We start from the raw sequence: 26689 nt of genomic DNA, 5'->3' as shown, positions 1-26689 counted from the left end.
GAGTTTCTACATGGTCTAGCAGCTACTTGGTCATTTCATCTTGTTTACTTTTTTCCTTCAACTGTTCTGCTGCCAAGAGTGATAGTTCATTCAAATATGAGCTTTCATCAGTAATTCTGATTGCTTCAGCTTAGCCATGAAGAACTTGGTTAGCAGATCTGGATCAGTTGTCTAGTTGTCCTCCATGATCTCTTCCACTAAGACACAACTTACTTTCTCAAGGTCCCTTCTTTAATGAAGATCTCAAGCACTCTTGAAACCTTATTCAGGCCAGATAGCCTGAAATGATATTACAAAAATTTGAAAGTTTTTCTTTCCTGGTGTAAAAAACAATGTTTCAGCAGGCATTCCTTCAGAATTCCAAAAATTGTTCACTTTTTAAAAGTGGGCTTAGATAAGGGTTTTTCTTTTAGCTTTTTAAAAGGCCAGATTTTAGCGCTTTCTGTGTTATTTCACATGTTCTGATATACAAAGATTTTTTCAGTCTTTAGTCAGGATTAGACCAGTGTTAAATCAAATTTCTCCTTCTTGGAACCTTAACTGGTTCCAAGAGTTTTGCAAGTCTCTCTTTTTGAGCCTATGCATAGTTTGGACATTCAGATTTTGTCTTGGAAGGTCTTGTTTCTTTTAGCAATATCTTTTACTAAACGAGTTTCTGAATTGTCTGCTCTTTCTTGCAAGTCTCCTTATCGTGTTTTTCCCTGGGATAAGATGATTTTAAGGGCAAAATCTGACTTTTTGCCAAAAGTGGCCTCTTCTGATAAAATCTATCTGAAAATAGTTATTCATTTTCTTTGTCCTATTCCACGCAATAGTAACGTAAGGCTACTATATAAGATATATGTAGTGAGAACTTTTAATTTCTACTTACAATTTTAGACAATCCTCTAATTTCCTTATTCTTTGGGCCCATGCAATGGCTTAAAGGGCTTACTTTAGTAATTACTTTAGCTTCTTGGCTAAAACTCTTGATTCACAAGGCTTTACAGTCCATTCACCTAGACCAGTTTCTGATTTCAGGCTTTTCAAAAATAAGTATCCTATTAAACAAATTTGCAAGGCAGCAACATGGTCATCACATATCTTTACTTAATTCTACCACTTTGATATTTTTTGCTTGTTGATTGGCATCAGCCAATAGGATTTTTCCTACCTTAATTCCAATTGGCTGATAGAATTCTATCAGCCAATCGGAATTCAAGGGACGCCATCTTGGATGACGTCATTTAAAGGAACCTTCATTCTTCGTTAGGACATCGATGGAAGAGGATGCTCTGCGTCGGATGGATTGAAGATGGACCAGCTCCGCTCCGGATGGATGAAGATAGAAGATGCCGTCTGGATGAAGTCTTCTGCCCGTCTGGAGGTCCTCTTCTGCCCGGATCGGATGAAGACTTCTGCCCCTCTGGAGGTCCACTTGTGCCCGGCTGGGTGAAGACGGCTCAAGGTAGGGTGATCTTCAGGGGGTTAGTGTTAGGTTTTTTGTAAGGGGGGTTTGGGTGGGTTTTAGAGTAGGGTTGGGTGTGTTGGTGGTGGGTTTTAATGTTGGGGGGTTGTATTTCTTTTTTTACAGGTAAAAGAGCTGATTACTTTGGGACAATGCCCCACAAAAGGCCATTTTAAGGGCTATTTGTAATTTAGTATAGGGTAGGGAATTTTATTATTTTGGGGGTCTTTTTTATTTTATTAGGGGGCTTAGATTAGGTGTAATTAGTTTAAAATTCTTTTTTTTATTTTCTGTAATTTAGTGTTGTTTTTTTTTGTACTTTATTTTATTTTATTTAATTGTATTTAATTGTAGGTAATTGTAGTTAATTTAATTTATTTAATTGTAGTGTTAGGTGTTATTGTAACTTAGGTTAGGATTTATTTTACAGATACTTTTGTATTTATTTTAACTAGGTAGTTATTAAATAGTTAATAACTATTTAATAACTATTGTACCTAGTTAAAATAAATACAAAGTTGCTTGTAAAATTAAAAAAAAAACCTAAAATAGCTACAATGTAATTATTAATTATATTGTAGCTATCTTAGGGTTTATTTTATAGGTAAGTATTTAGTTTTAAATAGGAATAATTTAGTTAATAATAGTAAATTTATTTAGATTAATTTAAATAATATTTAAGTTAGGGGGGTGTTAGGGTTAGACTTAGGTTTAGAGGTTAATAAAATTAATATAGTGGCGGTGGTGTGGGGGGGGCAGATTAGGGGTTAATAAATATAATGTAGGTGGCGGCGGGGTCCGGGAGCAGCGGTTTAGGGGTTAATAACTTTATTTTGTTGCGGCAGGGTCCGGGAGCGGCGGTTTAGGGGTTAATGCGTTTATTATAGTGGCAGTGGGCTTCGGGAGCGGTGGTTTAGGGGTTAATAAGTATAATGTAGGTGGCGGTGGTGTAGAGGGGCATATTAGGGGTGTTTAGACTCGGGGTACATGTTAGGGTGTTAGGTTGTCAGGATTCTCCTTAGCAATCATTTGTTAACTAGTTCATTGGGCTGCTGTGCCTTTAACTTCATACCTACCCACTTCCTGTTCCCTATAAAAGTCTGTCAGCCTCATAGCAAATTGCTTGGTATTGAAGTTCACTTAATTCCTCGCTCCTCAACCTACCTATATATCTCATCTAATTGAGTTCCAGCTTAATCTAACTTCGCATTGTTATTCCCTAAGCCGCTTAGCCGCAACTCAGCAATTTCCAGCAGCTACGATACCAACTCTAACTCCGGCCGGATCTACTAGATCAATCCGCGGTGACATCACACGCCAACGGAACGGAGCATCCAGGCAATTGCCACTGAACTCATCGACACCGGACCCTGTAGCTGGGAATTAGGAGCTAACCCTAAATCTGCGAACTAGCCATTCGGCTCTCATTCAAGGTAACCTTAACTTTGAGTAAACCTTACGAACTATATATATCACAGCTACGATTTATACTAAAGAACTTTACTCAGTACCACTGCCTATCTGTTTGTAAAAAGCATTACCCCTGTAATCTCTACTTCGCTTATCTACAAGGGATACTCTGTTGATATTCAGTTATTGTCACTCAGCCTATTAACTAACGCCTTAACTTCTGTCATTACGCCACGCTCGTTTCAGTATTGTAGCTTAGCTGTATTTCTGTGAACTCTCTCAGGTGACAGTTATAAGCATTTACCTGTATATTTCTAAAACTTATAACAACTGCTTAGAAACATATCTGGGACCCACTTTGCCTTACAGGTAAATTATGTGCTTCTCACATGTTCTTAAGCCACAAACAAATATAATTCATCTCAGCAGCTGTGGTCTAATTTGAAGTTTCTCTTGCTCTTTAGATAAATTTTGATTTCCTATAAGGTCGTGACAGAGACAGAATACCAAGCCCTGATTTAACATGGATCCAGCTGAGATGACCGCACAAATACAGTCTCTAAACCAGAAAGTTGATTTACTGGCTGATGGCCTCAACACATTAAAAGCAGAGAATGTAGCACTTAAAGCTTACATAAAGGATTACCTAGAGACCAAAATACACACCCCTGAACCACAAGTTAGTCTCCCCGAAAAATTATATGGAGACAGGGCACACTACAGAGATTTTAAGAATGCATGCCTCCTGTTGTTCACCTTAAAACCCCAGTCCTATCCTAATGATAGAACCAGAGTTTTAACTATTATCTCTTTTCTTAGAGGGGAGCCACGCAGTTGGGCAAATAGTTTTTTTGAGACCAATGAAAATATACTCAATTCATTGGATCAATTCCTATTAGCCATGGGTCAGTTATATGAGGACCCTTTCAAACAGCAGACTGCAGAGACAGCACTTAGGGCTCTGAAACAGAGAAAAAGGGTAGTCGAGGACTACATTTCAGATTTCAAGAGGTGGGCAAAAGATTCCGAATGGAATAATTTATCTTTAAGGAATCAGTTCCGCCTGGGTCTATCCAATCCTGTAAAAGATGAACTCTCCCGCACTGACATTCCTGCCACTTTAGAAGAGTTAATGAAGCTCAGTATTACTATAGATAGAAGATTAAGGGAAAGACAGCATGAAATAACATATCCAGAGACATACTCTAAGAAAGGTTCTGGTAGTACATCGGTCACATCTTCTCACAAAACTAACATTGAACCAATGGAAATTGGCTTCCTCAAAGGCCCATTAAGCCCCCAAGAAAAGATCAGGCGCAGAGAAAATAATCTGTGTCTCTACTGCGCTTCAGATGTACACTCAGTTAAAGAATGTCCTGCACTACAGAGATCTAACAAGGGTGAGTCCGCAACTTTTAGTAATTGCTGTAACACTTCTGACACAAGAACAACATACTGTAAGCTTTCATTCTCTTTTCAGTGGGATCAACGCCGGCTCAACGTGCCCGCAATAATTGACTCTGGAGCGACAGCTTGCTACATTGATAAAGATTATACATTTATCAATAAAATCCCGCTTATCCGAAAAAAGTCTCCTATTTTATTAAAGGGTATTGATGGAAGGCCCATTTCCTCAGGTCTAGTAGAGTTTCAAACAATACCAATTCTAGTATCTACCCCTGAACAACATAGAGAATATCTTACATTTGATGTAATTGCTTCACCTGCTTCTCCAGTCATAATAGGGTTAAATTGGTTAACTTTACACAACCCTGACATAAACTGGACAAATTTGACACTTAATTTCTCTTCCAAATACTGCAGTACTACATGTTTTCCTCTTAATATCATGCACATCACCCCTGTACAAGATGAGATAATTTTACCTGAACAGTATAGGGATTTCGCAGATGTTTTCAGTAAAACTGAATCCGAAAATCTCCCACCTCCAGAAGAAAACTGACGGGTTATACTATTTCAAGGATAAGATTTATATACCTCCTACATTAAGACAACTAGTACTTCAGTCTTCCCATGAATCTTTACTTGCTGGACATCTCGGAATTAAGAAAACACAGGAACTTATCACACGTTCCTACTGGTGGCCGGGAATCTATCAAGACATAAAAAAACATGTCCTTACCTGTACAGAATGTACTGTCTCCAAAAGAGCTAAACATGCTCCCTATGGACTTTTGATTCCGTTACCTACGCCCAGCAAACCTTGGCAAGAGATTGCCCTAGACTTCATCGTTGACCTTCCAAAATCTGACAATAAAACTACCATCTTAGTTGTTGTCGATCTCTTCAGTAAAATGTCACACTTCATCCCTTACCATAAACTTCCTACTGCATCCGAAACCATTCAACTTCTTATCGCTCATGTTTTCAAGCATCACGGTATTCCCAATACTATCCTTACTGACCGTGGAACTCAGTTCTCCAGCAAACTCTGGACTGAATTCTGCAAGGCTTTTTCAATTGATAAAAGGCTAAGTTCGGCTTACCATCCTCAGACCAATGGCCAGACTGAAAGGTCAAACCAGTGGCTCGAGCAATTTCTTAGGACCTATTGCTCTTCGCAACCACTACAATGGTCAAAACATTTACCTTACGCTGAGTTCTGCTTCAATAACACCACTCACTCCACAACCAAACAAACTCCATTTTATGTGAACTACGGTTACCATCCCAGATTTCAATTACTCTCTGACAATCAGAGTTTATCACCCATTATATCTGATCTCTCCGTTCTCATTACATCTAACTTCTCCACTGTCAAAGCTGCTATAGAGGATGCGAAGAAGACCCAAAAGTACTACTATGACAGGAAGAGAATTCCATCTCCGATATACTCCATAGTTGACTTAGTCTGGTTATCTACAAAAAACCTCAGACTCAACACTCCTTCTAAGAAATTCGCTCCGCTGTTTATCGGACCCTACCCAGTGGCTCAGATCGTCAACTCCAATGCTGTTCGTCTTACACTACCCGATTCCATGAAGGTGCAACCCACTTTTCATGTTTCCCTGTTAAAACCCTATAAAGCTCTCAGGAATTCCTCTTCCGATACCAATTCTCCGGAGGTTGTTGTGGACCCTAACACCGAATACGAGGTACAAACTATCCTGGACTCCCGCATCCATCGAGGAGTTCTTCAATATCTCGTCCGTTGGAAGGATTATACTCCAGATGATGATTCGTGGGAGCCTGCTGTCAACATCTCTGCTCCTCGATTGGTTGCACTCTTCCATCGTAGGAATCCTGACCGTCCCAGTCCTTGAGCCCCGGAGTTGCTCCTTGAAGGGGGGATTCTGTCAGGATTCTCCTTAGCAATCATTTGTTAACTAGTTCATTGGGCTGCTGTGCCTTTAACTTCATACCTACCCACTTCCTGTTCCCTATAAAAGTCTGTCAGCCTCATAGCAAATTGCTTGGTATTGAAGTTCACTTAATTCCTCGCTCCTCAACCTACCTATATATCTCATCTAATTGAGTTCCAGCTTAATCTAACTTCGCATTGTTATTCCCTAAGCCGCTTAGCCGCAACTCAGCAATTTCCAGCAGCTACGATACCAACTCTAACTCCGGCCGGATCTACTAGATCAGTGATTTTCAACCTTTTTTTTGCTGTGGCACACTTTTTTACATAAAAAAATCCTGCGGCACACCACCATCCCACAATTTTACAAAATCACACATTGTAGCCTAATACAGCATATATATATGTACTGTGCTGTCATGCCATGCCTCCTACAAACTATACATGACATATTGACATTCATTAACAAACAATCATAATGATTGTCTGTGAATGAATGTCAATATGTCATGGTTGTAAATGATGCCTGATGAGCCTGTCACATACCTCCCAATATTTCAAAATTTGAAAGAGGGACACCCCCACTGGCTGGAACTTTTCTGGAGGAGGAGCAAAGCTGCGCCAGCATGCATGGGGAATTGAAGTGTTGCGGCATGTAGAGCCAGCACTAGACACATGTTGTGGGGGTTCCTTCCAAGTGTGAAAAACATCCCAGAATAAAAAACAAACAAAATTTAAAATATATGTCACACTGTTGTCAGTCTGCCGCGGCACACCTGAGGATCTATCATGGCACACTAGTGTGCCACGGCACACTGGTTGAAAAACACTGTACTAGATCAATCCGCGGTGACGTCACACGCCAACGGAACGGAGCATCCAGGCAATTGCCACTGAACTCATCGACACCGGACCCTGTAGCTGGGAATTAGGAGCTAACCCTAAATCTGCGAACTAGCCATTCGGCTCTCATTCAAGGTAACCTTAACTTTGAGTAAACCTTACGAACTATATATATCACAGCTACGATTTATACTAAAGAACTTTACTCAGTACCACTGCCTATCTGTTTGTAAAAAGCATTACCCCTGTAATCTCTACTTCGCTTATCTACAAGGGATACTCTGTTGATATTCAGTTATTGTCACTCAGCCTATTAACTAACTCCTTAACTTCTGTCATTACGCCACGCTCGTTTCAGTATTGTAGCTTAGCTGTATTTCTGTGAACTCTCTCAGGTGACAGTTATAAGCATTTACCTGTATATTTCTGAAACTTATAACAACTGCTTAGAAACATATCTGGGACCCACTTTGCCTTATAGGTAAATTATGTGCTTCTCACATGTTCTTAAGCCACAAACAAATATAATTCATCTCAGCAGCTGTGGTCTAATTTGAAGTTTCTCTTGCTCTTTAGATAAATTTTGATTTCCTATAAGGTCGTGACAGGTGTAGACATTTCCCATAGGAATCAATGGGATATCGGGCAGCAGCGAACATGATCTTTCGCTGCTGTCAGACTCCCATTGATTCCTATGGCATCCGCCGCCTCCAGGGCGGCGGATTGAAAACCAGGTACGCTGGGCCGGAAAAGTGGTGAGCGTACCTGGTAGGATCTTGATAACTTTCAAAAGTAGTCAGATTGTGCCGAACTTGCGTTCGGAACATCTGGAGTGACGTAACCATCGATCCGGCGGATCGTATGTTACGTCACTAAATTCTACTTTTGCCGGTCTCTAGCCTTTGATAACTATGGCGAATCAGGCTCGCCACAAATACGCTGCGGAATTCCAGCGTATTTGCGGTTGACAGCTTGATAAATAGAGGCCAATGCTTTTAGTAAGGGAACCAGTCCGCGTTCAAAAGGAGTGAGGCAGAATTTGCTGTTGAAATATTATACAACTCTCTGTGCAGCCCTGTTCTCTGATTTTGTGTAACCAATTGCACAAGAGCAGGGGTTTTGCTAATTATCTCAGATGAATAAGTCCTGGATGTTTTAAGTCTACTGTCTCTGAGGTGAAGGTTAGAAAGTGTGATTTGTGCTATATTTTAATTAAAAAAGGAAAAGGAGTTTATTAATATGTGAACTAATCATGCACAAAAAAAAAATGCTAACATGATGAATTTATACTTAAGCTATTAAGTTTTGTTCTTCATTATAACTACTTCACCGTTAACCACGGATTTTACCTACAAGTTAGAGGCACTGCGATGGGCAAATCCTGTGCGCCCACAACCTTTTTCTAGGCTGGTAGGAGCAGAATACAGTTTTCTCAGATCAAAACTCTCAATACATGTCACACATACCACTGTGGATATGTTACATAGATGACGTGCTCTTCCTTTGGGAAGGAAGCAAATTTGAACTGGATGCATTCTTGCAAAATCTAAATACAAATGATTTGAATATAAAACTGACATACGAAGCAAGCCTGACCGAAATTACATTCCTGGATCTACGGATCAACAAAAACCAGAATGGAACAAGCAGTACAGATGTTTATAGAAAATCTACTGCAACAAATAGTATATTACACTGTACAAGTGCACACGCTCCAAGCATGGCCAAATCATTGCCTATAGGAGAATTTCTAAGAATGAAACGAAATTGCTCAACTGAAGAAAATTATAAGTGCAGAGCGAAAGAGGTGACATAGAGATTGTTACAAAGAGGTTACAGCAATAGATCCATTAAGAAGGCTGAACACAGAGCTAGACATACACCCCGACACAAAGTGCTGACGAAGAAAACAGATACCAAACCAACAGACCAAATCAGGTTCATTACCACTTACAATCCACAAACGAATAAAGTGATTAAAATATTACAAGATAACTGGCACATCTTGAAAGCAGATCCTGTGCTAACAACAATATTGGATGATAAGGTGGCTGTAGCCTTTAAGAGAGCACGAAACCTCAAAGACCTGATCAGTCCAAGCCATTTCTCAGGTGAAAAAACGAGAACTAAGCTAACTCATGGCTCATTTAAATGTGGAGTTTGTAGTACTTGCAGTTTCATGCAAAAGACTATTATAATCACTGACAGATTTAGTAAAATACACAAAATTAATTCATATATTAACTGTCACACAGAAGGGGTTATATATGCTCTAGTATGTAAATGCAACATAATCTATGTTGGTATGACCACTAGAAAGATAAGAACTAGACTACAAGAACACCTGAGAAATATTAAAAATGCTCAAAAAGACAATGATTCAGGTAAAACTATTACTGCAGTTAACAGGCACTTTCTTCTAGTGTACAAATCAAAACAATCTGATATTCATTGTTTTGGATTACAAAAAGTTAACTTGGGAATAAGAGGTGGAAACCAAGAAAAAGCATTATTACGAGCAGAAACCAAGTGGATATTTTTGCTAAATTCTGTCTACCCTCAGGGGTTAAATGAACAAAACAATTTTGCCCACTATCTATGAACGTAAAGATAGTAAACATTACCATTGAGATGAGTAGGCAGAGATGCAAAGTCACGTTATGATAATACTATCATCCTAAGCTCTTATAAATCTTAGGATGAAATTCAATGTCAACTGTGGGGGTTTTTTCTTTTCCCCATTTTAATCCAAAATGTTTAATTAAATTAAATTTTCATATATTCAGCTTGGAACTCGAGATGCGCATAGAAGGAGTTACTGGATAAAATGATCTTTACCCTTACTTACATAACAGATTTTACAGTTTATCCACAATGTTAATTGCACTGTACCATTTCTAATTAAATAATGTTAATTTCTAGTAATCACATTTTCATTTTTTATATTCTTCTCTGGGTGTAGAAGTTCAATTTAACAATAACACATTTTCTAGGAATTGGCACACATTAGAATGCACGGGATTAATAATTATTTATTAATTTTATCATATGTATTATAATAACCCAATATTATTTATTCAATAATATTGTATCACTCAAGCCACTAATTAAAGATGACTGTAAATATTACTCAAAAACGTGTTTTTTTTTGCATAGGGTATATATTGGTCTTATCACACTTAGGACACATCCCCCTTTTTTATTAAAACATTTTTTGTTATTTAATACAGTATGAATAACAGTACATATTAGTTGTGTACAATTAGAACTTTAGTAATTATTTATCAGTTTTACTTTGCACTTAGACACACACCTTTATTATCACTATTAAAGTTATTTCACTCACACTAACAAGAATTTACACACGGAAAGGACAATGCACATTTAAAATGAATCTAGTTATTCAAAATCAACGTAATTACTAGTAAAGTAATTCTCCAGCGCATCTGTTTCTATGAAGCACTTCACATAAACAGTTTGACGATAACTAAGATAGATAATCATATGTTACTATTGAGGCATCCAACTCCATCCATGTAGCCGCACAATGTAACTACTCGGGGATGTCATAGAAGTGGGAGGGTGTCCAGCTTCTGCTACGCATAAAACAAATATTTTATTAGCATCTTGCACTCAATACCTTATGACTATGGTGACAATATAGGCTGATACACTAAGAATATAATAAGACTTTATTACTCTGGGTCTCTATATCGATATTTACTTATAATTAAGTAGGTATTAGCAAACTGAATACCGTATATGGAATTACAACAAATATACCAAACTGAATACTCAGGGTGAGAACAAATATATTCACAATATATCTCTTTAAGGCTAAATATTTAAGTTAACCTATGCAATACAAGCAACACGGTTGCCAGCCTTTCAGTGACTTTATTGTTCCCTGGGATTTGGTATCATTGGATACCCAAGTATGCACCAAACACACTGATTACAAATACAAACACATGATATTTGTACCCAACATACCATTATGATATAGTAGTTTTAAAATCCATTACTACTCGATGTGACAATACAGGCTGTTATTTTGAGGATAATAAGAACACCTGACTATACTTTAGGTCTTTTATGGATATTTATATATAATCAAGTAGATGAGAGCAAACTTGTTATTAAGTATATAATACCTATTTATATCCAAACCGGACCATTTCATTACCAGGTACTCTTGTTAACTGCAACCCAGACTACGAATTGACAATTACACAATTCCCTTTAAGGTTAACTATTTAAGTTAGTACAAGTTATAAAGGGAATATAATTGCCAATGTTTCAGGTTCTATGTTACTTGCTGGGAACCTGTATTATTAGATACCCAAGTATTTAACAATCACACCGAGTATTTATATAGATACATGGTATTTACATTAATCTACAATTGTGATACAATATATACTCCATATCCCCTTATCTTAGCTATTGTTTTTAATTGCACATCCCTAAACCATATCCCCTTATCTTAGCTATTGTTTTTAATTGCACATCCCTAAATTTTATCTCCTGTTTTATGCGTATTTAATAAAAGTTATATTTTAAATATTGTAGCGATATCTCCAACCCATTTGGTGATCATTTCAAGTAATAACACACAACGTGTCATACATGTCTACAATGAGTCCTTTATGTGTATTCTAGAATGGCTACTATATCCATTCGAATTTGTTTCTGAAGCTTAAATAATACACAGCACCACCTACCCTATTCTTTTGATACAGCATATATGCAATTTTTGCTCGTCGGGTTAGCACGACTGAAACCCTTGCGTAAAGGGTAGTGCATTAAATTCAACATAAATACATTTTAAATTACAGTTATTTAGGAAGCCAGCAGGAGGGAGGGAGGGAGTAATAGCGTTATTATAAACAGACAATCCCTTAACGACCAGCAACGTACAGGGTACGTCGAGGTTTTTAAGGAGTTAAAAAAAATGTAGGGATTCAAAGGTATAAGGTGTATGAAAAGGTGTTTGACTGCAAAGGGCTATGTTACATATATACATACATATACATGTCTAAATATGTGTTTGTATACATAAGAGTAAAAACACATGACTTTCAGAACCGGTCCGGTTCCTTTATCAAATGTCATTATAACATAACAAATCTTTTCGCTCAGATTTATTATGTTATAACGACATTTGATAAAGGAACAGGAGCGGAAGTCATACATGTATATGAATATATAGAGATATATATAAGTACATAGCAGCCCTAGCAGTAAAGTAGCTGAAGACATGTAAAATCATATTTATGCAATATTCATATTTAATAAAGTGTTTAACTGTGTTTGTTCTATTAAATATTTCAGATTCCAATGTTCTTCAAATTGGGGAATACATATTTTTAAATATATATTACTATATATATATCTGTATATGTCTCTATTAAAGTCTATGGGGGAATATGTTAACGCGATATTGCGATATTCGAAGTTTGGCTTTTTGCGCTCGTCAGGTTAGCGCTTGTGCAAAAACTTTTTACTTTCAACTTCTAGTAAGTGTGCTACCCGACACACACAAATAGCTTACTTCTAGCGAACTTACCGTGGGGATGGGAGTGATAAATAGCAAGCCACTTGTAATCTAGCCTTAAGGGGTAAACAATTTAATTGTGCACTGTCTATTTAAATAAAAATATATAAATATATAAATATATGCAGACTTCCCTTTACGCCATAGCATCGCCGTATTACACAGCTTTTAAGCTTAGCTAGGGTTAGTAAAGTGATTCAGACTAATCCCAGGACAGCTGTTTCGTGGTTTTTGCCACTCAGCAGCTGGGAGTAGGTTGAATCACTGCTGGGTAAAGTTGATTTTTGGGCGAAATACAACAACAATTAAAATTATGGGGAGGCGAAAAGTGAGTTTAAAATCCTCCACTAAATACAAAATGAAGAGATAATAACTCGTGTTACCCATTTACAAATCTAGACAAGTCAGAAGACTTGCTTTCCCCACAGAAACTATTGTGAATACATTGTTTCCAATGCAGCAAAGGATTCTGGGTGAGGTATACAAATGAGGTTCACAATGACTCACTTTTTTACTTTTAGCCTGATTTTTAAGGCAGACTTCCCTTTACGCCATAACATCGCCGTATTACATAGCTTTTAAGCTTAGCTAAGGTTAGTACAGTGATTCAGACCAATCCCAGGAGAGCTGTTTCATGGTTTTTGCCACTCATCAGCTGGGAGTATGTTGAATCACTGCTGGGTAAAGTTGATTTCTAGGCGAAACACATTTGCATATCTTACCCAGAATCCTTTGCTGCATTGGAAACAATGTATTTAGAGAGTTTCTGTGGGAAAAGCAAGCCTTCTGACTTGTCTAGATTTGTAAATGGGTTACACAATGGGTTATATTTATTAATGTGCGAGCGGACATGATACGATGTAGCGTATCATGACCACGTATGCTGTCGGCATTTATCATTGCACCAGCAGTTCCTATGAACTGCTGGTGCAATGCTGCCCCCTGCAGATTTGCGGCCGCTAGCAGGGGGTGTCAATCAACCCGATCATATTCGGGTTGATTTCTGTCCGCGGCCTCAGAGCAGACGGACAAGTTACGGAGCTTGATAAATCGGCAATAAACTCACTTTTAGCCTCCCCAGAATTGTAATTGTTTGGTTAGCGCCCATCAGGTTTAGCTTTTTTTCCAAATTGTAAAACACATGCTAACCGACATGTGCAACACTATTACTTCTAGCAAAGTTAATGCTCGAGCGAAAGCGCTAAATAGTGCTACACTTGAAATCTAGCTCATAATTGTCAATTAGGCCCAGATTTAACAAAAACTGGGTGGACAGGGCAGACATCTTTGCCCCTGTCCACTAGGAATCGTGTCTAGTGGGCAGCAATATGCTGCCCACATTTATCATGCAAACCTGCAGCTGAGAGCACTCCAAAGCTGCCATTGCAGCTTCATAAATTGAGCCTTCATTGGCATAATATATGGCATCAGACTACACCAGCTTGACACAAATGGCAAAATCTATGTGAAAAATTAACTCATAAGATCTTCTGGGACAATGGTATGACTTATTGTCTGATGTGAATGCAAAACTGGTAAGAGTTGACAAGAGGCTACAGGGCTGTCTGTCTGATCTATAGAGGCCTATCTATCAAGCCATCAACTTCCTTGCATTCAGACGGCACCAATACGCTCGCCTAACATCGCCTAACATCGCCTAACATCGCGGCTGCGGACCTGAATACGATCTCCATATTTATAAAAAAAGCCGCCAAAAAGAAGCACACCAAGTACGGGGCGATGAGCAGCGGACTGTTGTTAATTAGCAGTCATCGATCTCGCTGCTATTCGGCTTTTTACCAACTTAATTTATACCCTGTCACTAAACACTGCCACTATACTAAAATGTTTAACCCCTATCCCGCTGCTCCCGGACCCCACTGCAACTAAATAAAAGTAATAACCCCTATCTCGCTGATCCCGGACCCCACCGCAACTAAATAAAATGTATTAATCCCTAAACCCCTGGCCTCCCACATCACTACCACTAACTAAACCTATTAACCCCTAAACTACTAGCCCCCCACATCGCCATAAACTAAATTAATCTATTAACCCCTTAACCTAACAACCCACTAACTTTAAATTAAAATTATCTCTGCTCCCGGACCCCACAGCAACTAAATGAAAGTATTAACCCCTATCCCGCCGCTCCCGGACCCCACCGCAACTAAAAAAATTTATTAATCCCTAAACCCATGGCCTCTCACATCACTACCACTAACTAAACCTATTAACCCCTAAACTGCCAGCCCCCCACATCGCCATAAACTAAATTAATCTATTAACCCCTTAACCTAACAACCCACTAACTTTAAATTAAAATTACAACATCCCTATCTTATAATAAATGTAAACTTACCTTTAGAATTAAAATAAACTATATTAAACTATTAATTAACCTACCCTAACTATTATACTAAAAAACATTAAACTACCAATTAAATTAACTATATTACATATTTAAAAACCTAACCCTACTTAAATTATTTAAATCTACAATTAAAAATTTCTAAATTACAAAAAACACTAAGTTACAAAAAATAAGCTCCCCGTTGCCCTGAAAAGGGCAATTTTATGGGCATTGCCCTTAAAATGGCATTTAGGTCTTTTACTGCCCAGACCCTACTCTAAAAATAAAACCCACCCAAAAAACCCTTAAAAAAACCTTACACTAACCCCCGATGATCCACTTACAGTTTTTGAAGTTCCGCTTGAAGGATCCATCCAGCCGGTGAAGTCTTCATCCATGCGGCCTCTTCTATCTTCATCCATCCGGCGAGGAGCAAGCCCATCCTGAAGAAATCTGGCACAGAGCGGGTCCATCCTGAAGACATCCAACAAGGAGCTCTTCTTCAGTACAGTCTCCGCCGTAAACTGGATCTTAAATGCAAGTGACGTCATCCAAGATGGCGTCCCTTGATTTCCTATTGGCTGAAAGGTTCCAATCAGCCAATAGGATTAGAGTCGCTAAAATCCTATTGGCTGTTCCAATCAGCCAATAGGATTTGAGCAGCTCTCATCCTATTGGCTGTTCCAATCAGCCAATAGGATGAGAGCTCAATACTATTAGCTGATTGGAACAGCCAATAGGATGAGAGCTGCTCAAATCCTATTGGCTGATTGGAACAGCCAATAGGATTTTAGCGGCTCTAATCCTATTGGCTGATTGGAACCTTTCAGCCAATAGGAATGCAAGGGACGCCATCTTGGATGACATCACTTACATTCAAGATCCAGTTTACGGCGGAGACCATATTGTCGGATGTCTTCAGGATGGACCCGATCCACGCCGGATGTCTTCAGAATGGACCTGCTCCTCTACGGATGGATGAAGATAGAAGAGGTCGCATGGATGAAGACTTTGCCATCTGGATGAAGACTTCTTGCTGGCTGGATGGATCCTTCAAGCGGAACTTAAAAAATTGTAAGTGGATCGTCAGGGGTTAGTGTTAGGTTTTTTAAGGGTTTTTTGGGTGGGTTTTAATTTTAGAGTTGGGTCTGGGCAGTAAAAGAGCTAAATGCCCTTTTCATGGCAATGGAGCTTAGGTTTTTTAGATAGGGTTTTAATTTGGGGGGGTTGGTTGTGTGGGTGGTGGGTTTTACTGTTGGGGGGGTTGTTTGTATTTTTTTTTACAGGTAAAAGAGCTAATTTCTTTGGGGCAATGCCTTGCAAAAGGCCCTTTTAAGGGCCATTGGAAGTTTATTGTAGGCTAGGGTTTTTTTTATTTTGGGGGGGCTTTTTTTATTTTGATAGGGCTATTAGATTAGGTGTTATTCTTTTTTATTTTTGATACTGTGGTTTTTTATTTTTTGTAACTTAGTGTTTTTTATTTTTTGTAACTTTAAATTTACTATAAGATAGGGAGTTGTTAGGTTAAGGGGTTAATAGTTTAATTTAGTTTATGGCGTTGTGGGGTGCTGGAGGTTTAGGGGTTAATAAAAAGGTTATTGGTTTTCTACCATAGAAATCAATGGGATATCTGGCAGCATCGAACATAAGCTTTTGCTGCTTTTAGATGAAAACCAGGTACGCTGGGCCGGAATAGCTGCGAGCGTACCGGTTAACTATTTGATAACTTTTAAAAAGTGTCTATTTTAAAAATATCTGATTGAGACCGGTGGATCGTATGTTACGTCACAGATTTAAAATTTTGCCGGTCTGTAGGCTTTGATAACTAGGTCGAATCAAGCTCGCCTTAATTACGCTGCGGAATTCCAGCGTATTTCAGGTTGACGGCTTGATAAATATCCCCCATAGTCTAATAGTCTCAGTCTGGCTGCAGATCCAGTGTATGCATATAACTGTCAGATGCTGCAGATTCAGTGTATGCATATAACTGTCAGAAGCTGCAGATCCAGTGTATGTATATAACTGTCAGATGCTGCAGATTCAGTGTATGTATATAACTATCAGATGCTGCAGATCCAGTGTATGCATATAACTGTCAGAGGCTGCAGATCCAGTGTATGCATATAACTGTCAGATGCTGCAGATCCAGTGTATGCATATAACTGTCAGAAGCTGCAGATCCAGTGTATGCATATAACTGTCAGAAGCTGCAGATCCAGTGTATGCATATAACCGTCAGAAGCTGCAGATCCAGTGTATGCATATTACTGTCAGAGGCTGCAGATCCAGTGTATGCATATAACTGGCAGATGCTGCAGATATAACTATCAGAAGCTGCAGATCCAGTGTATGCATATAACTGTCAGAAGCTGCAGATCCAGTGTATGCATATAACTGTCAGAAGCTGCAGATCCAGTGTATGCATATAACTGTCAGATGCTGCAGATCCAGTGTATGCATATAACTGTCAGAAGCTGCAGATCCAGTGTATGCATATAACCGTCAGAAGCTGCAGATCCAGTGTATGCATATTACTGTCAGAGGCTGCAGATCCAGTATATGCATATAACTGTTAGAGGCTGCAGATCCAGTGTATGCATATAACTGTCAGAGGCTGCAGATCAAGTGTATGCATATAACTGTCAGAGGCTGCAGATCCAGTGTATGCATATAACTGTCAGAAGCTGCAGATCCAGTGTATGCATATAACTGTCAGATGCTGCAGATCCAGTGTATGCATATAACTGTCAGAGGCTGCAGATCCAGTGTATGCATATAACTGTCAGATGCTGCAGATCCAGTGTATGCATATAACTGTCAGAAGCTGCAGATCCAGTGTATGCATATAACTGTCAGATGCTGCAGATCCAGTGTATGCATATAACTGTCAGAAGCTGCAGATCCAGTGTATGCATATAACTGTCAGAAGCTGCAGATCCAGTGTATGCATATAACTGTCAGAAGCTGTAGATCCAGTGTATGCATATAACTGTCAGAAGCTGTAGATCCAGTGTATGCATATAACTGTCAGAAGCTGCAGATCCAGTGTATGCATATAACTGTCAGAAGCTGCAGATCCAGTGTATGCATATAACTTTCAGATCCAGTGTATGCATATAACTGTCAGAGGCTGCAGATCCAGTGTATGCATATAATTGTCAGAGGCTGCAGATCCCTGCCCCTGGACCCTCTCTCGCCATTATCCTGACTGTCTATCTGGTCAGCTTAGCCTCCCATCTCCTCTGGATAGGGTGTGGTCATCATGCATGCTAAGTGTGGCCTCTTGTGCCGTCTGATTATGTTACCCGGCCCCCCTTTTGTGGGTGAGTGTGTATTTTATGGAAAATGCTTAACTCCACCCCAACTGATAAGGTTAGGTTCACATAAATGATTGGCTAACACTAATTACAGATTAATTAACATTTTTGTTAATAAGCTAAGATTTAGCAGTTAGAATATTTTTCCCTCGGAAGATGGCACTTGTCACTAAGCTATAACAGACAAATATGTATTTTGTAAATATATTCTGAAAAAGTCAGTATCTCGATTTGACCGTTAACCAAGGTTGAACCCCACTAATGTTGATAGAAAAAGAGACTTACTGGAACCCTGTATAAAAAAAACATGGGGATATTTGTGGAAATTTATACCAATAATATGATGATAGGAATCATGCAGCTATGTTGGGGACCTTTAGTAACTAAACATGGATTATTTTGATAAAGTACAAAAACTTCACAGTAAGCAATTATATACTGACAAGCAGCACTAGCGAATAGCTACATATTAATACTGAAAAATAATATATATGTGTATGTGTACCTGAATATATAAGTAAATACACATGATCAATTGTACCCCTATATTATATAGCACAGACATATGTGATTAATATGCAATATCAGAATGGTGAATTATACTGGACAATTTTCCTGACATAATCATAATAAATAACTGTCAGATGCTACAGGTTCAGTGTATGCATATAACTGTCAGATGGCGCAGGTTCAGTGTATGCATATAACTGTCAGATGGCGCAGGTTCAGTGTATGCATATAACTGTCAGATGGCGCAGGTTCAGTGTATGCATATAACTGTCAGAGACTGCAGATCCAGTGTATGCATATAACTGTCAGATGCTTCAGATCCAGTGTATGCATGTAACTGTCAGTTACTGCAGCATCAGTGTATGCATATAACTGTCAGATGCTGCAGGTTCAGTGTATGCATATAACTGTCAGATACTGCAGGTTCAGTGTATGCATATTACTGTCAGAGGCTGCAGATCCAGTATATGCATATAACTGTCAGAGGCTGCAGGTCAAGTGTATGCATATAACTGTCAGAGGCTGCAGATCCAGTGTATGCATATAACTGTCAGATGCTGCAGGTTCCGTGTATGCATATAACTGTCAGATGCTGCAGGTTCCGTGTATGCATATAACTGTCAGATGCTGCAGGTTCCGTGTATGCATATAACTGTCAGATGCTGCAGGTTCAGTGTATGCATATAACTGTCAGATGCTGCAGGTTTAGTGTATGCATATATAACTGTCAGAGGCTGTAGGTTCCATGTATGCATATAACTGTCAGATGCTGCAGGTTCATTGTATGCATATAACTGTCAGATGCTGCAGGTTCAGTGTATGCATATAACTGTCAGATGCTGCAGGTTCAGTGTATAACTTTCAGATGCTGCAGGTTTAGTGTATGCATATATAACTGTCAGAGGCTGCAGGTTCAGTGTAGCATGCATATAACTGTCAGATGCTGCAGGGCTACACAGACTGATGCAAGGTTCAATCAAGTGCCCATCTACTATTTTTCACTGATCAGCTCCTGGGATGCTTAATTGTAATATATTCAAAATCAAGTTTTCAATGCTGTATAATTGGGTTGTTTTAATAACATTGGTGTTAAACACTAAAATTAAAAGTTATATTCTGAATATTTGTCACAGCACTAAACAAATTATTTCATAGCTTGAACATACTGTAGTACATATAATGAAGTGGAAGTGTATAAAAAAGGTACCATGTGTTTGCATGCTTATTAAAGAGCAAAACCAGATATGTTTCTCAAAACAAAATCCTGGAAGAATAGTTAAATATTGAAATGGTCTTATACAGGGGTTATTATAAAAAATGTTCCATTCTGAGATATTCAATTTGACATGTTTTCTTTTGGAAATGACAAATGTAAAAGAAAGACAAACATAGCACATTATATTTCATGGTTATTTTACTTTTTATGATACTGAAATCCTAATGTGTGACTATTGGAATTAGTGATTTAGTTACATGATTTTATTTTACCTTTTTTTACTCCAGAATTTAATATAAAAGTGTACAAAGGGAAAAGGCATTTAAGTTGGCAATTGTTAATTATTTTTATGTTATAATACATAAATTGATTAATCATATATAACGTACAATATATATATATATATATATATATATATATATATATATATATATATATATATATATATATATATATATATATATATATATACATACAGTATATATACACACAAACATATACATACATATGTAGAGATAAATGTTTCATATATTTTTTATATATATAAAATATACACACACCAAATTGTTTAAGATGCGAAGAATAATACAATTACTGCTAAAATTCTTGTAACAAAACATTTTATATTAAGCATCTATTACTACTATGGCACATTTTCTACAAAATACATTGAATGTGAATTGTGAGGGCCCCACAAGTAAATATGTATCAAGAGCTAAAAACTAAAATTATTATATTAATACTAAAGTCATGAAATCAAACAATTGATATGTTCTTCAGCCATGGAGATTTATTTAATTGATTTTGCTTGAGTGAGTGATTACAAATATTGGAACAGCAAAATTTAGTGCCGTAATATGAAGAAATTATTGATTTCCCATTTATTTTGGTTTGAATGTCTCAATATAAATTTAAAGGGACAGTAAATACCTCATAATTTCAAGAAATGTCTGTTGTCTTGCTATAGAATAACATACCAGCCAAGTCAAAACATTTTTATTAAAAATATCTTATTTGCTGTAGTTGTTTTCAAAAGCCAAACTTAACCTACCACTTACCTTATTTGAAGAAGCCAATGTGTGCTTAACCCCTTAACGACCAAGGACGTGACAGACACGTCCTACAAAAAGTGTCAGTTAATGACCAAGGACGTGGGTGTTAGGCAGGTGGGCGGCCCATCGCTGGTGCAGTTCCTTTTCAGGTCGATCCGGTTCAGTTATTGCTGGGATGGCGTCGGGAGTGTGCATGCCCTACTTAGTCTATACAGTATAGTCAATCCAATGGGAAGGATGCAGAGGGAGAGGGAGGGGGGGGATAAGACTTGGGGAAAAGGGATCAGAAAGGGGGAGGGTATTGAGGGGGCAGCTACACTATAGAAAAATGAAAATAAAAAATAAATAAAAATAAAATCTATTTTTTTTAGCAAACTGGGTACTGGCAGACAAGCTACCTAATTAACCCCTTCTCTGCTGGGCATAATACAAGTGTGGTGCGCAGCGGCATTTGGCGTTCTTCTAATTACCAAAAAGCAATGCCAAAGCCATATATGTCTGCTATTTCTGAACAAAGGGGATCACAGAGAAGCATTTACAACCATTTGTGCCATAATTGCACAAGCTGTTTGTAAATAATTTCACTAAGAAACCTAAAGTTAGTAAAAAAAGTTAACAATTTTTTTTATTTGATCGCATTTGGCGGTGAAATTGAGGCATGAAATATACCAAAATGGGCCTTGATCAATACTTTGGGTTGTCTACTAAAGAAAGGGTTATTAAGGGATTCCTGACAGATATCAACGTTCCAATGTAACTATCGCTAATTTTTTGGGGAAAAATGGTTTGGAAATAGCAAAGTGCTACTTGTACTTATTGCCCTATAACTTGCAAAAAAAGCAAAGAACATGTAACCATTGTGTATATCTAAACTCAGGACAAAATTTGGAAACTATTTAGCATGGGTGTCTTTTGGTGGTTGTAGGTGTGTAACAGATTTTGGGGGTCAAAGTTAGAAAAAGTGTGTTTTTTTTAATTTTTTCATCATGTTTTATAATTTTTGTTATAGTAAATTATATAATATGATGAAAATAATGGTATCTTTAGAAAGTCCATGAAAATAAAAATGAAAATAAAAAAGAAATAAAAATAAAATCTATTTTTTTTAGCAAACTGGGTACTGGCAGACAAGCTACCTAATTGACCCATTCTTTGCTGGGCATAATACAAGTGTGGTGCGCAGCTGCATTTGGTGTCCTTCTAATTACCAAAAAGCAATGCCAAAGCCATATATGTCTGCTATTTCTGAACAAAGGGTATCACAGAGAAGCATTTACAACCATTTGTGCCATAATTGCACAAGCTGTTTGTAAATAATCTCACTAAGAAGCCTAAAGTTAGTAAAAAGTTTTTTTTATTTGATCGCATTTGGTGGTGAAATTGAGGCATGAAATATACCAAAATGGGCCTAGATCAATACTTTGGGTTGTCTACTAAAGAAAGGGTTATTCGGGGATTCCTGACAGATATCAGCGTTCCAATGTAACTATCGCTAATTTGGGGGGAAAAAATGTTTTGGAAATAGCAAAGTGCTACTTGTACTTATTGCCCTATAACTTTTAAAAAGAGCAAAGAACATGTAAACATTGTGTATATCTAAACTCAGGACAAAATTTGGAAACTATTTAGCATGGGTGTCTTTTGGTGGTTGTAGAATGTGTAACAGATTTTGTGGGTCAAAGTTAGAAAAAGTGTTTTTTTTTTATTTTTTCATCATGTTTTATAAATTTTGTTATAGTAAATTATATGATATGATGAAAATAATGGTATCTTTAGAAAGTCCATTTAATGGTGAGAAAAACGGATATAATATGTGTGGGTACAGTAAATGAGTAAGAGGAAAATTACAGCTAAACATAAATACCGCAGTAATGTAAAAATAGCCCTGGTCCTTAAGGGTAAGAAAATTGAAAAATGGTCTGGTCACTAAGGGGTTAAAGGGATAGTAAACCCACATTTGCTTTCTTTAAGGACTCAAATAGATTGTGCAATTTTAAGCAACTTTCTAATTTACTCCTATTATCAATTTTTCTTTGTTCTCTTGTTATATTTATTTAATAAAAGGAATTTAAAGCTTAGGAGCCAGCCCATTTTAGGTTCAACACCCTGGATAGCACTTGCTTATTGGTGGCTAGATTTAGCAAACCAATAAGCAAGCATAACCCAGGTTCTCAACCAAAAATTGGTCGGTTCTTAAGCTTTACATTCCTGCTTTTTAAATAAAAATAGCAAGAGAACGAAGAAAAATTGATAATCGGACTAAATTAGAAAGTTGCTTAAAATTGCATGCTCTATCTGAATCATTAAAGAAACAATTTGGGTATAGTGTCCCTTTAAGTCTGCAGCAGACAAGGCTAGTCAAGGTCATTATGTTAGTGCATTGGTTTTCAGTTGTTATCTACTAAAGCCAATAATAGAAAATGTGTATCAGGGTTAGCTTTAAGAAGTTTGGAGTGTGCATTTTGAGTTCTTATAACTAGAAAATCCAATTTTCAAAACCAAAATACATGAAAAAGATCCAACGAAAATATTGAAGTAGATTTCAAGCAGTTTTACTAGACATAACTAAACATTTTATATAAAAATATCAAGGTGTTTACTGTCCCTTTAATCCTCGACTTTCCATGGGGTATTTATAGGCTTAGATATCCAATACCAGTAATAAAACATTACATCCCAATACACATAGGCCTTTCTTCACATTAAAATTGATACATTCTCTTGACACATACAGTGACATTGTTCAAATAAAATTGTGGCTGAGATGGGTGTTGGGGATGTGATGGAAAATAAAAAAGAAGGCCTCTGAGAAGCTCATGCAAAACAAAGATTGTTTCTAATATTTAGAAACAAGCTGTTACTTTACCTCTTTTTTTATACTTGTCTAAAGCTTACCTTTTTTACATCCCTGACCAAATGGTATAAGGTGTTTGAAGGCCCGTGTCTCTAAAAAGTAAAAACAAATAAATACAAGATTAGAAAAGAATAGTAGGAGAGCAAATAGAAACAAAAGCATTATATTATGCTCAATAATATATATATTACATTATATTATCAGTGAACATGCATTTATATATGGGTTTATTGAAAAATCAATGGGACCCTTTATTTCTAATGTTTTTTCCCATAATGGGAACTGTTTTTTCATATACAATATAATATTTAGGAATTCTTAGGTTAAAAGGACCTTTGATATCAATGGAATTGGCCTACTGTATATATCTGGCCATTTACAATTGTATAGATAGCTTTCACTATTCACTAATATATTTGATTAAAAATTAAAAAAACACAATATAACCACTAGCAAATGCACTGTAAAAATTAAAAAGCCTGTACAGTAAGAAGATTCTCCAATTTGTGATGTTCTAGAGAATCTGGCCTAGATTTGGAGTTTGGCGGTAGATGGGCTGTTAACGCTACGCAGGCTTTTTTCTGGCCGCACCATAAAATTAACTCTGGTATCGAGAGTCCAAAAAAATGCTGCGTTAGGCTCCAAAAAAGGAGCGTCAGCGTAGAGCATTTTTACCACAAATGCAACTCTCGATACCAGAGTTGCTTACGGACGCGGCCAGCCTCAAAAACGTGCTCGTGCACGATTCTCCCATAGGAAACAATGGGGCTGTTTGAGCTGAAAAAAAACCTAACACCTGCAAAAAAGCAGCGTTCAGCTCCTAACGCAGCCCCATTGTTTCCTATGGGGAAACACTTCCTACGTCTGCACCTAACACTCTAACATGTACCCCGAGTCTAAACACCCCTAACCTTACACTTATTAACCCCTAATCTGCTGCCCCCGCTATCGCTGACCCATGCATTATATTATTAACCCATAATCTTCCGCTCCGTAAACCGCCGCAATTTACATTATCCCTATGTACCCCTAATCTGCTGCCCCTAACACCGCCGACCCCTATATTATATTTATTAACCCCTAATCTGCCCCCTCAACGTCGCCGACACCTGCCTACACTTATTAACCCCTAATCTGCCGACCGCAAAGCGCCGCCACCTACGTTATCCTTATGTACCCCTAATCTGCTGCCCCTAACACCGCCGACCCCTATATTATATTTATTAACCCCTAATCTGCCCCCCTCAACGTCGCCTCCACCTGCCTACACTTATTAACCCCTAATCTGCCGAGCGGACCTGAGCACTACTATAATAAAGTTATTAACCCCTAATCCGCCTCACTAACCCTATCATAAATAGTATTAACCCCTAATCTGCCCTCCCTAACATCGCCGACACCTAACTTCAATTATTAACCCCTAATCTGACGACCGGAGCTCACCGCTACTATAATAAATGGATTAACCCCTAAAGCTAAGTCTAACCCTAACACTAACACCCCCCTAAGTTAAATATAATTTAAATCTAACGAAATTAATTAACTCTTATTAAATAAATTATTCCTATTTAAAGCTAAATACTTACCTGTAAAATAAACCCTAATATAGCTACAATATAAATTATAATTAAATTGTAGCTATTTTAGGATTAATATTTATTTTACAGGCAACTTTGTAATTATTTTAACCAGGTACAATAGCTATTAAATAGTTAAGAACTATTTCATAGTTACCTAGTTAAAATAATTACAAAATTACCTGTAAAATAAATCCTAACCTAAGTTATAATTAAACCTAACACTATACTATCAATAAATTAATTAAATAAGATACCTACAATTACCTACAATAAAACCTAACACTACACTATCAATAAATTAATTAAATAAACTACCTACAATTACCTACAATTAACCTAACACTACACTATCAATAAATACATTAAATACAATTCCTACAAATAACTACAATTACATAAACTACCTAAAGTACAAAAAATAAAAAAATATTTACAAACATAAGAAAAATATTACAACAATTTTAAACTAATTACACCTACTCTAAGCCCCCTAATAAAATAACAAAGACCCCCAAAATAAAAAAATGCCCTACCCTATTCTAAATTAATAGAGTTAAAAGCTCTTTTACCTTACCAGCCCTGAACAGGGCCCTTTGTGGGGCATGCCCCAAGAAAATCAGCTCTTTTGCCTGTAAAAAAAAACATACAATACCCCCCCCCAACATTACAACCCACCACCCACATACCCCTAATCTAACCCAAACCCCCCTTAAATAAACCTAACACTAAGCCCCTGAAGATCTTCCTACCTTGTCTTCACCTCAACAGGTATCACCGATCCGTCCTGGCATCCGGTGCTGAAGAGGTCCAGAAGAGGTTCCAAAGTCTTCCTCCTATCCGGCAAGAAGAGGACATCCGGACCGGCAAACATCTTCATCCAAGCGGCATCTTCGATCTTCTTCCATCCGGTGCGGAGCGGGTCCATGTTGAAGCAGCCGACGCGGATCCATCCTCTTCTTCCGGCGTCTCCCGACGAATGACGGTTCCTTTAAGGGACGTCATCCAAGATGGCGTCCCTCGAATTCCGATTGGCTGATAGGATTCTATCAGACAATCGGAATTAAGGTAGGAATATTCTGATTGGCTGATGGAATCAGCCAATCAGAATCAAGTTCAATCCGATTGGCTGATCCAATCAGACAATCAGATTGAGCTTGCATTCTATTGGCTTTTCCGATCAGCCAATAGAATGCGAGCTCAATCTGATTGGCTGATTGGATCAGCCAAT

The 26689-nt window shown here is 37.7% G+C and overlaps 1 protein-coding gene across 4 annotated transcripts in view; it reads right to left on the bottom strand.

The window, feature by feature from the left end:
- The window catches only part of TRPM3 (transient receptor potential cation channel subfamily M member 3), an 814585-nt gene that overhangs the window by 247622 nt on the left and 540274 nt on the right, over window positions 1–26689 (bottom strand). For all 4 annotated transcript variants that reach the window (XM_053702508.1, XM_053702509.1, XM_053702510.1 and 1 more), the window contains exon 12: window positions 23923–23973. In XM_053702508.1, the coding sequence (XP_053558483.1) occupies window positions 23923–23973 (51 nt within the window). The remainder of the gene's footprint in view (window positions 1–23922; window positions 23974–26689) is intronic.

This window comes from Bombina bombina, chromosome 2 (genome assembly GCF_027579735.1).
Source record: "Bombina bombina isolate aBomBom1 chromosome 2, aBomBom1.pri, whole genome shotgun sequence".
NCBI lineage: Eukaryota > Metazoa > Chordata > Amphibia > Anura > Bombinatoridae > Bombina > Bombina bombina.
Note: the sequence above shows the minus strand (reverse complement) of the source record. Positions and strands in the feature narration are given on the sequence as shown.